Source organism: Amblyomma maculatum, chromosome 8, assembly GCF_055883805.1.
Source record: "Amblyomma maculatum isolate TAMU_Amacu chromosome 8, ASM5588380v1, whole genome shotgun sequence".
NCBI lineage: Eukaryota > Metazoa > Arthropoda > Arachnida > Ixodida > Ixodidae > Amblyomma > Amblyomma maculatum.
The window spans coordinates 46429064-46441392 of record NC_139351.1 but is presented as its reverse complement, the minus strand read 5'-3'; the positions used below and the strand labels follow the sequence as shown (position 1 = coordinate 46441392).

The window sequence follows — 12329 nt, the reverse complement described above, 5'->3', positions numbered from 1 at the left end:
AACCGAGGAAAGAGTAAGGCTTCCCCAGGAGTGGCGATACGCCCTGCACATAAAACCACTCCCCACTAATATGTCCAAGGACGACCACGAGGGTAGACGGTAGACGCATGGCCAGGGCAGAGGCCTTAGCTCATCACTACGAAGGGAAACCCGGAGTGTACTATGTGGACGCGTCCGGCCCGCACCAAGGCGGGTGGTACACGGCGGCAGTGATCCAAGAGTCCAGAACTGTAAACGGGCTCACATTTAAAGCCCGAAGTGTAACACAGGCAGAAGAGGTCGCCATCGCGTTAGCAGCAACACACTCCGATTCCAAAACAATCATAACGGACTCGCGAGGGGCGTGTAGGAACTTTCAACAGGGCTGGGTCCCATACACTTTGACAGTGCCTTCTCCGGGGAGTGCCCGCACTGCGGGGAAATGTCCTCGGACCTTTTCCACATGGTGTGGCCGTGCCCCTCCAACCCTGCCTTTGCACCTAACGAAAACACCACCCGGGAGGACTGGGAGGCGACCCGACTCGCCTGCTCCGACCTGAAAGCCCAAAAGGCCTTGGTCAAAAGAGCAATGGCGGAAGCGGAAGCCACTGGGGTCCCGTACTAAGGACTCCACCTAGTGTTTGTGAGGGGAAGGGCACTAAGCCTGACCCCAGAGCAACCTTCATGTAACTCCATATTTTATTAAACGTTTTCACCACCACCACCACCACCTATGTGACGCGCTGTGTGCTCGGCCTTGGCCACCGTGCGCAGCCAGCTGGCAACGTACGGACGTAATTCTGGGAAATTCCAGCTTTTTAGTCGACTTTTGGCCGAGTCGATTTGTGTGCGCTTTTATGTTGCCTGTAGAGAGATTTTCGCCAGTGGAACTAAATGAGGTTCATGGCTAAAGGCGGAGGTTTTATGGAGGTACTGACAACGAAGTGAATTTTACCCGTGTGCAGACGGGAGCAGTTTATAATTCTATGAATATGTCTCTGAGAGCGGAGCCTTTCTAGGCAAAAAACATCACGAAACCAAATACAGGCACCAGTAAATCTCTAAACTGAAACTCATTGCTTCGGCGCCTGTTTTCAGGCGCACAGCAAAGATGCTTGGGCATTAATTTTCATTGATAAGATTTCCATTTTAAAGCCGTTCATTACGAAACGGCCTTTCACTAAGCACGTCAGGAGTTTCAATAGAGTAATGGAAATGCTTTTTAATCCAATTTCTTCTTTCGCAAAGCAGCATTTTCATGGCGAACAAACGCTAGCATGGCCAGTAACATCCGTACAAAAAATATGAGAGATAACTATACATGGATGCAGCCCCCCTCAGTGTGCGTATATTTGGCAACAAAACCGGATATAATTCAAATTTACACGTGCTTTTTATTGATTGGTTTATAGGAAGGGAAAGGCGCGGTAACTGTCTCGCTTGTTTTCTGCGGACACCTCAACCGCGCCGTAAGGGAAGGGAGGAAGGTGGGAGTGAAAGTGGAAAGAGAGAAAGAGGAGCCGTAGTGGAGTGCTACGGAGTAATTTCGACCACCTGGGGATCTTTAACGTGCGCTGACATCGCACAGCTACTGTAGCGCAGTTACAGCCGCAAAAAGAACACACAAGACCGGACGGCTGCGCTGTATTGATATCCGCCTTTAGCCTGCATCAACGCCAGCGCTTTCCTCCGTATAGTATACGACCGAAAAATTACAGGGCAGATTATCAAGCGCCAGTTTAACAGAGCGTACTCACATCCTTGTGGCCGTCGCAGGTTAACGCTCTGACCATCGTGCCCTTTTCTGGTGTGAACACCCCAGGAACCGCGCCATTCTTGTCAAAGACCTTGATCAGAAAGCCCTTGTAGGTTCCCTCGAGCAACACTGCGTCAAAGAGTTACGATTGCACCTAATTATTGGTTTGGTTTGGTTTGTGGGGTTTAACGTCCCAAAGCGACTGAGGCTATGAGAGACGCCGTAGTGGAGGAGTCCGGAAATTTCGACCACCTGGGGATCTTTAACGTGCGCTGACATCGCACAGCACACGGACGCCTCTTCGTTTGGTGCAGTTTCTAGTGAAACTGGATAGCGTGTATGGAAATTCATGACAGCAATAGAACAAACATGACACAAGAAAGAGTACGCCACAATGGGACCGCTTCTCGCAAATACGTACTCATATAAACGCAATGGCAAAAAAAAAACAAAAAAAAACCTTCATGAGAAAAAGAATAAACAGCAGGAAAAAGGAAAGCCGGGCGAGAAGTGCAACGTGTAAGGAAGGCGTAGATACATAAGAGACAGTAAACCAGAATGAATATGCTGGTTAACTCCTTTAACGTGGGCCTTGCACATTCATTGTTTCCTTGAGCAGAAATACACAAGCTGGACGAAAGGCCACGTCAAAAAGATATTTGAATGCCTACGAGGATGTGAAAAAGTTTGCTGCGCTGGCGACTCATCTTTACCCGAACAACATATAGCCCGGTAAGAAAACGGGTACGAAGATGAGAAGTCCTCGTCCCCGTTTTTTGCTGCGCTTTGTTCTCCGTTTAATGATGCACTCCTACATCTTAGTAATCGAAAGCCATTTTAGATTAAGTCCAAGAAGGAATATTAAAGAGATGGCTGTCTGTGTATGCGATAAGCAAGATAAAATCACGACACAGCTCATAACGGACGTCGTTTGCATAAAGTACGGATTTCGAACAGTTGTCTCGAGCAAAGCGCAGTGGCAGGCGATCCCGTATGCGTGCGGAATGTGCACTTTTTTACACGGTCTCTGCGCATATTCGCCCCTACTACTGGTCATTAAATAATTGTCTGTCGCTGATGCGCATACGTATTTAGTTTAGTGACAGTCGTATAGAAGATGGCGGTACCTATAATGCCCACACATCGTGACGTCACTGGCACAGTTCGCGCCCCGTAGCACTGGACCGCGGCTGGGGTTTGATTTGAACCAGTTGCAGAATTTTCTCCTCTCCTCTGAGGGCTCCAAATTTTATGGAAAATGCGGATTCTTCAATCTTTTTATATACAACTACAGGCGATTTTAGTGGTTAATTTAACGCGAAGTAGGTTCTCTGTTGTGATGTATGGATGCGAGAGTTGGACTGTGAAGAAGGCTGACCGCCGAAGAATTGACGCGTTTGAATTGTGGTGCTGACGAAGACTGTTGAGAGTTCCTTGACTGCCAGAAGATCAAATCAGTCGATATTGTCGACCATAAACCGTGACTGCTCACTGGAGGGTCAAACTCTAAAGTTAAAGCTCAGCTACTTTGGTCATCTGATGAGAAGAGAGGAGTCGCTGGAGAAAGATTTGGTGTTGGGAAATGTTGAGGGTCACCGGAGAAGGGTTACGCAGCGAACGCGACGGTTAGATGGCATCCTCGAGGCACTGCAGATGAAGTTATGTGATGTTAGGAAGATAGTGAGAGACCGGAAAGCATGGCGTGACATGGTCCATAGGGTCACGAAGAGTCGGACACGACTGAACGACTGAACTGAACTGAGGTTTTCTAGCGCTGCTTCGCCAGTTTAGGATAAACTGAATGAACTCTTCCCTGCTGCCGACGATCTCAAGAACCATAAAGCCAGACAGCCTCCGTTGCCCCTTTTGTGCCATGGGCGAGGCGCGTGCCAGAGAGGGGTTTTTCTCATTGACTCTTCACGGTCGATTATGCACAGAATGTGATTCAGATAAGCAGACGTCGGCGTTATTCGTAAGGAGCAGTCTTAGAGTCCAGAAGGCTTACTTTTAAGCCGTGTATTATGACTTCATTAACAATCGTGGAATTCCTAGCCATTGGATAGAGTAGGACGGTACATATCTGCCTTCAGCAAGTTTAGAAACCTAGGATTACATTACGATCGAGCCATATAGTATAGCCCAGAAGCAGACTCCCTGGTCTCTAAACTTTTGACAAAGGCTGTACTATAACTCACTTAAACCTTAAATTACTCCATCGATTTTGCCTGAAGTCAGAAAGCAGAGTGGCCCTTACACGCTTCTTTCAGCTACCTTTAACCAACCTTACAAGCTGACATCGTGGGAACGTTTTTCTGCAACCCAGATAAAATAATCTATGTATCGTTTGTTCAATCAGGATAGTGCGCCTCCTGTTCCACAGTGCAATCGCAAGGATTCATTCCGCGAGTCTTGAGTTTTGCCAGGAGCGCGACATTTCGCCTAAACATTTGGTGCGGATGTTTTAGGGAAGCCGGTCACTTATTTTTAAAAGTACGCTCATTGAGGTAATAAAGAAGGCTTCGCAGCACCATAATACCGCTGTTGATGGACATCACATAAATGGTTAGAGATCATCAGTGATAGGTAATTTTCGATAACTAAATTTTTCATCGTTTCAATTACGCCCCTTTTTTGCAATTACAGACTTGTATCCGGCTGTTAACAATTAACAAATCAGTATTCAGAATTCCGAAAACGCGATTTCCCTTGGCGATGTAGCGCAACAGCATTTCGCTATCTTGAGACAAAGGCACGCAATTTCGAAAAACGCGCACTCGCAAAGCAGCGCTCCAGCGCCCTACATCATGTCTCCATGGTATGAAGCCGCGCGAAGCGCCGAGACAACGGGACAAAGAAGAGCGGTTTCGTCACTAACTCATAGCGCTGGGGCTTCTTTCAGAGGATGTTGGATTCTTTATCGCGAGAACAGAGGGAAATCACGTTCTTAAAATTTTTAAAGCTGAAACGGTCATTGCTAACGGACGGTCAAGAATGTTCAGTTGCAACCAGGCATCTGACGGCAATACTTAAAATCCTAATTATCTCAAATTAGCTAATTAACTCACTAAGTAACATTTTTACCTCTTTTATGATGGCCGGCAACACTGGTTATTACGGTGCTCCAGAAGCTGTCTTCATACCTGAACAGTTCTACAGTGGCCGGCTTCCCTGACCCGAGCTTATTACAAAGCACCTGTCTGACATCTCTTCGAGGGACCCTCCTGCATCGATTTCTTGAGTTTTATACACCGAAGAGAATACCACAACGGGAATAAGATGTTCAAACCCAAGAACAACAGGAGCGTTCCTGTCCGCGTTGTTGCTCTCTGTCTTCATGCTTATGTGCGTAGTTTTAACATGGATCATTACCAAATGGCGCAGCTTCCTACTTTACTAAGCTATAATATGTTCCCACGGCCTGTCGTTCCATAGAATCCTCCTCGTGATCAAAGAAGGTCACGGAATATAGTCGTAAATGCACAGGAAACATAGCGCCCACGAAAGAGCTTAAAAATGAGCAAGGGGCTAGTATTCACTTTCTTACAAAACGTAAATGCCCCCTGCAGGCCCAGACGCTATGTTTGACAAAGTTGAGCATTTCGGCTTTATCGAACAAGAATATCGTGTTTTAGCTAACGGTACATTACCACTGATCGCACACTCTGTTGTTTTGCATGTTGGAGTTAGCTCATTTAGCTGCACTATCACAACCCGATGGCTTGCATGTTGGCTTAAATTGAACTAAAATGCTATCAATAACCGCTGATTTGTGTGTATCAAGATGACGTATGCGTACGGCGCATTTGCTTAGGTTAAGTGAAAGAGTGGCGCAGACGGAACTTCATGAAGATTACAACGTTCAGTGCAAAGCGTGTGCTTTGAATTAGAAATTGATGAAGATGGCGATGTTTACTGCACAGCGCGAGAGCGTGCTGCCGTTTTACACGAGGCGTGGCCTGCTGCGATGACAGCAAAGTTCTCGTGTTTGGGCACGACGGTGAAGACGACGATGTTTGCGGCGCAGTAGAAGGCGAAACAGTATGTGGCGCAGAGCGCGTGGGGCCATCCGCGGAACGCATTGAGGTATTATCTGCAGGAATAATGCTAAATAACGTGAAACTCGCAAAAAAATGCCGTAGAGCTAGCGCAATAGAACAAAGTAAACGAAGGCCTACACTGATTATTCTTCACAGTATTTCTCTTGAGTGAAGCCTCCTGTTCGAGGAAGGAGGCCTGATCGTCCGTAATATTTCTCTGTTATTGCACTCTACAGCGGTATGTCGGGGTGATAGAATAAAGGAGACATCTGAATCCTTCTCTTTGAATGAAGACTTGCCCCGCACTCGTGCCGCGTCGCAAATAATGTCAACATCTGCCCTGGTGGTGGTGGCGCAGGGTGGAGAGGGAAGAGTCAGCTAGCTTCCAGCGAGGGTATGGACAACGTCGCTGTACTCTGCGTCATCGCCGTCAGTGCAGTATCAACTATGAGCGATGGCAGCACTGTCTTGCTTCAGAGCGAAGGGTGGGGCTCTAAGTTAGTGTCTTGACTGAAAGGAGAATTTATTGTTCTACATATGATATCTCTGCAAACCCACTCCTGTCCACACACGTATGAATGATTGGTTTCATAACTATCTATAACTTGTTCTGGCCATCAGAAACCGACTCGCCCCGCCGCGGTGGCGCATTGGTTAAGAAGCCCGGCTACTGTGCCGGAGTACCAGGGCTCGAACCTGACCGCCGGCCTTTGCGTTTCGATGAAAGCAAAATGGAGTGGTGTCCGTATGATCTGCGATGTCACTGCACGTTAAAAAACCCCAGATGGTAGAATTTCCCGAGTCCTCCACTACGGCGTCTGGGTTTGCATCAGTTGCCTTGGGAGGTTGGTAGATTAATGGCAACCGTAATTTGTTCCGGTGCTGGCATCCGGCACCACTGCAGACACCGGATCGACGGACCGGCTTTCTACCGCTGCCGAAATCTTGTGAATTAAAATCAGCAAAACTCTAGATTCGCGCGGCGCAGTTCGGCAAAAGGGGGATGTAGTTGTTGCACGATGTTACCGTTGGCTCGCAGTCAACACATTCATTAGCGTTTTGTACAAAATGCTCCAAAAATACTTCTTCGCCTTCAATTTTCACCAAAAGTTTGTTAAATCGGGACGGATAGTTAAATTAGTTTCGTTATTTCGAGTTACTCAAAGCATTGGACCATATTAGCGTCTGAAGGAGAATAGGGATACCTTCGTTAAATCAGGACTTTCATTAAATTGGGTTTCGTTAAAACTAATTTTCACTATATTGAGTGTTTGTCCGTCCACATTGCGGGCATGGGACGGAGGGCGTCACGCCCCATGTTGCAAGGTGGTCGACCGTTGGCAGCGCTTCCAATTCCCTTAACCAGGTGACGTCACGAACATCAGCAGGTAGGGAGGCAGAGATTAAGATCCTCCGTTTTCTTCTGCGGCACTTCCTGCGCTGGATCTCATCTAAAGATTTTAAAGCTACACATTCGCACATTTCAGTGGCGAACATTTCATTCAATTTACAATCAGGCAAGGTGTCTGGCGATGGATGCAGCTACCTCACTACGTAAGTGTAAGGCGCCGGTGGCCGCTCAGCCCCCGGGCCCATATAGGCTGCCAGCCCAAACAAAATGACGGGAAACCCCATTAAGTACCCCATGAGATCTCTGCCACAGTATGCTACATCTGAGAAGAGACTCCAAGTCCATATTGTTCTCGAAGCCAATACATGACGTGCAACGAACTCGTCACATTCCATTTCTATCCATGCATCCCTGAGCTTGAAGTTTCGTATAAGCTGCTTTAGTGTGAGAGCTCCGCTGTATCGTCTCCTCCACACGGTAGGTGAAAGCGCTATGTAACGATACCGCAGTACGACCGCACTAAGAGAAGTTTTATACAAGTCCAAAACTCAGAATAGATACTGATATAAACATTGTCCAACACTAATAAATAGTGCACTACAAGTTGCAGGTCTGTCCTGCACAACGATTATTACATTAATGCCAAGTTAAGAAGTACACAACATTTACGTACTAAACCTTCAACATTCCTAAAAGAATGAATGAGAAAGAAGGAGCGGGATGTTCATTAGACAGCCCATCATTATAGCTAACAGCCCGCGACACCTGATAATATTTAATAAATGCCTGCATGACCAGTCCATCCAGGCGAACAACAAAGAAGCGTGCATGCCAGCGCAAGGTACGGCTACTGCCAGTGTACAGAGCTACTTAAATGGCAACTGGTCAAATATTTAGGGGAATCACCCAAGGCGGAGTAGATTTGTAATAAAGGAGTAATTACTCATTGCATCCACTCCCTTATTTAAATGGCAACTATTCCGCAAGGCAATGTCAGGCAAGTTAGGTGCCCACCCTAAAGCGTAATTTCTGCTGATGATGATGCAGTTTTGTGTTGAAAACTGCCGCTCTCCGTATATCTACACTGCTTTCGATTAAGGCGCTGGAATTTTATTTTGAAAAACATATTGTGCTGTGTAAAAGTAAATTATGAGCAGAATCTGCAGAATTGGCAGTTTTAGTTTTATGGAAATGGGGAGTTTCTATGCTGTTTTTTTAATTGGTTGACACGAAAGGAAAGGCGCAGTATCTGTTACACTTTTTTTTCGGTGGGCGCATAGAATTGTTTTTTTTTTCGTCTAAGCCCTTTCAGTTCACCGCAACGTGATGGCAAGCTCTGGGGACAAGCTCCTTCGAACATAGCCACATAATGCTTACGCATTAAAAAAGTCCGTTAGACATTGAATTGACAGCAGGGACAAATGCAAAGTCAGGTGTGTACAGCAAACATATTGGAAAAATTGGCTGTGGTGTAGCTTCTACCTAGTGTGAAGCGACATTCTGACCGTGGCATGCCTCTGTATATACTTGAGATTGACGTCAGCGATCAAGTCTCGCCACGCCGCTGCTCACGCGTTTAGCTACTCTCTATGTTAGTTGACCTTTGAACTTGACCTTTGATGGGAACATAGCCACCCAAAGTGGTTGTTGCGTAAGTTCCAGCATCACCTTGAAGATGTTTCAAGGTCATCGAAAGCACACGGTTACCGTAGCTTTAACTCGCGTATAATGAAGCATCACTTTAAAATGACGTGACGCCGCTACGGCAACTGATATCGAGCGGTAGCTCATTGAAATCTATCCATTGATGGCAATCAGCCCTACTTATTATGATGGCATAACCCCGCCGAAGGGGATCAGAGGTTATGACGCCCAGCTACTGTGCCGGAGTACCCAGTTTCGAACCTGACTGCCGGTTCCTGCGTTTCGATGAGGTTATACGGAGGAGCGTCCGTGTGTATTTTTATACACAGGTGGTCGAAACTAAGTTCGCAGCGATACACTGCGGCATCTCTCTTTCCTGTTTTACTCCCACCTTCCTTCTTTTCCTTACGGTGCCTGACAGGCGTAATGTGCGGCATGCGTTGTTGCAATGGAATGTGATGCTCAAGGTCAAATTGGGAATGCCAGTGCACGTTAAATACCCCAGGTGGTCGAAATTATTCCGGCACCCTCAACTAATACACATCTTTCTACCATCATTTCCACCTTCCACCCGCCATGGTGGTGCAGTGATTAGGGCGCTCGAGTACAGTTGCCCAAAGATGCAGGATCGAATACTGGCTGGGGCGGCCGCTTTTTGATGAACGCGAAAAGCAAGGCGCCCGTGTGCTGTGTGTGTCAGTGCACGTTAAAGAACCCCTGCTGTTCGAAATTTCTGGAGTCCTCCACTACGGCTTCTCTCATAGCCTGAGTCGCTTTGGGACGTTTACATCCGACAAACCAAACCAAACTTCCACCTTCCTGTCTTCCCTCACTGCGGGGTCAGGGTCCATATGGAAAGTGTGTCAGATTTAGCGGCTTTCTTTTCCTATAAACCAATGTACACCCCTGCGCAAATCGACCCGTCGCGGACGTGCAGTGGTTAAGATGCCAGACTACTGCGCCGGAGTATCAGGGTTCAATCAAGAGCACCAGCGGCTGCCTTTCGATGGAGGCGAAAGGAAGAGGCATGAGTGTGCTGTGCGAAGTCAGTGCACGTTAATGAACCCCAGGTGGTTGAAATTTCCAGAGCCTTCCACTACGGCGCCTCTCATGTCCCGAGTCGCTTTGTACGTTAAATCCTACAAGCCAGACCAAACATTTGCACGTGAAAAGCCAACCATGCACAATACTAGCACACACAAAGAGAGCAGCTGTGTGAGGAAAGCTTGAAAACTATACTCGAATGCAGGAGAGAACGCATCACGAAGGGACACACATCGCGTTTCGAAGAGAGGCAGCAGTTTTTTCAAGAACTATCCCCTCGGTAATTTTCTCAGGCTAGTATGTTTCGACAGGCAGAGCAAACTTTGTCCTTGGATATCCTTTATGAATAATCTTTGCTTCCAATTGTGATTCGTTGCCTACAGATACAGCAATACTACTGCAGAGTTTGTAGCAACGCTGTTTTCAGTGTCACACTAGTTTCAAGGTAACGGCGAAACGGAGTGATCTCCGTGTTCTCTGCGATGTCAACACACGTTACAGAAATCCAGGTGGTCGAAATTTCCGGAGTCCTCCACTACGGCGTCTCTCCATAGCCTGAGTCGCTTTGGGACGTTAAACCTCACAAAACCAAAACCGAACCAACTAGTGAATCACAAAGTGTTCTCTGCTAAGATGTGCCTGTCAGATAACAGAGGAGACCACCTGTCGCTCCGGAAGCCGGCGTCGTCACTCTCGCAGATGTGGTTCTTGCGACGAGAGAAGCTAGGCATGTGACTTTTCCTTGGCATCCATTTATGTTTACTTACACTTCCTCTCTGCACGCGGCTAAGGCAATGGCCGAACTCGCACGCCGAAAACACTGAGTGTATACCCTAAAATGCAACTCTGGATTTCGGAAATACGGGAGCGGAGAGGGCACGGGTAAGATAGGAGTGTGTTGTCTAAATCTCCTAATACTTTTGATACTTTTGGATAAGATGTTGACTCATGCAAGTTAGCGTGACACATCTTCCGAAACGGTGCCCTGTGTCCTAAGCGCCAATTCAACGAGCTCATTTAACAATTTGTTTCTAAAAAAAGCAGATTTCAAATGAAATAATGTGCATTTGTAGACGAAAACTGTGTTGCGGTGTTTTGCTGAAGAAACGCTCGTGCCGCGAAATGAAGAGAGCGAAGTTAAACGCCCGCGCCGGCCAATTTTCAGTAGTCAGGTGTTGTTTCGGCTTTTTCTTGCCTCAAGATGAGTACATGTGCGTGCTTTTCACTAGACTTGTACAAAGCGTTATGCGTCATTTTGCAGCCTTCAGGTGTAATCTCGTTTCTTAAGTTTTACAGTTATAGCTGTGTTTGAGTTACTCACCTTTGGCCCCGCGCTTGCCGTCGGGGGTGGCGGTCAACTTGAGGTCGCCCTGGTCCTTGATGGCACGACCGCCTAGGTGTCGGGGCGTCATATTGTCGCAGGCCACAAGGGGAGCTCCAGTCGGGTAGCAGAGCACTCCACGAGTCAGCACGAAGAGCAGGAACAACGATAGGTTCTGGACCACCATCGAGTCAGATTTCCTCCCGCCTGCGCGGAGCGACTCCTCGTCATGTACTGTCGGGGAAAGATACCGACATACATCGCGCCAACGCCTAGAAAAAAATTAACGGAAGCTGGATCGTGGTGCCACCTCCCGGCAACGCATGCGGCTCGACTAAGCCTATTTTCCTATTCTGCAGGCGTGGCAGTTCGCTTGTTTTGACGCGCAGCGCACCTGCTCGGCAAAACGCAGGACGGCGCCCTATCAGCGAAAAGAGGAATTTTTCATGTTCGTAGCGAATTACGAGAAAGGGGAATATGTGGAGAATCGATTACAACATTACACGAGTGCTACATTGTACTGTGACAGTGAAGTAACTGCCCACTACAGCAGGGTACAACATGGCAGTTGCTAACTAAGGACAGTGCTGGCGTCGAGTGCATAACTCCCCTGAACAGCAAATGGAATCAGGTTTTATAATTGACAATACCAAACAATGCAGAGGAATCAATATCATTGTGCTTTTAATTTGCTCTTACGATCAGCTTGTTACATGACTAACTAGGAAAGCCCTAACAACCAACAATACTTTTTTTGTCGTCGCGGAGGAATTGAATTTGTCCGTTACTGAAGACTTAAGTTGTATCCGACTGCAGCCAGACTTTCTCACTGAATTAATGAATACATACATAAAAATTTTCTCGGTAGGCTAAACGCCCGCGCAGGACCTTCACGTCAGCAGTATCCCAAGTAGCACAAAGTGGGCTATGAAGTGGGGGCCCGCGTTGGGCCCGTGAGGACAGCCCATACGGGCCCCATGCGGGATTTGCAACACGTACCCAGAGGGGCCCCGCGTGGGCTGCCCAATTTCGCCCCGATCGATCCCAAACTGTATCCGTATGGGCAGCCCAAATGAGGCTGCCCGGATTCAGCCCAAATAGGGCTGCCCGCATTCAGCCCAGGTAGACGAATGTGGGCAGCACACCAGAACCATTAATGGGGCCCACGTTTGTGCAAGCAGTGACATCCCATTGATC

General features: G+C 47.5%; 1 protein-coding gene across 1 annotated transcript; it reads right to left on the bottom strand.

The window, feature by feature from the left end:
- Positions 1-1718: 1718 nt before the first annotated feature.
- Positions 1719-11327, bottom strand: LOC146181095 (uncharacterized). Its single transcript, XM_084575708.1, has 2 exons — positions 11133-11327; positions 1719-1864 (listed from the first exon to the last, which is right to left on the bottom strand). Exons 1-2 carry the CDS (start codon positions 11317-11319, stop codon positions 1719-1721), a joined length of 333 nt encoding a protein of 110 aa, XP_084431834.1. The 5' UTR covers positions 11320-11327.
- Between the last annotated feature and the right edge of the window lie 1002 nt (positions 11328-12329).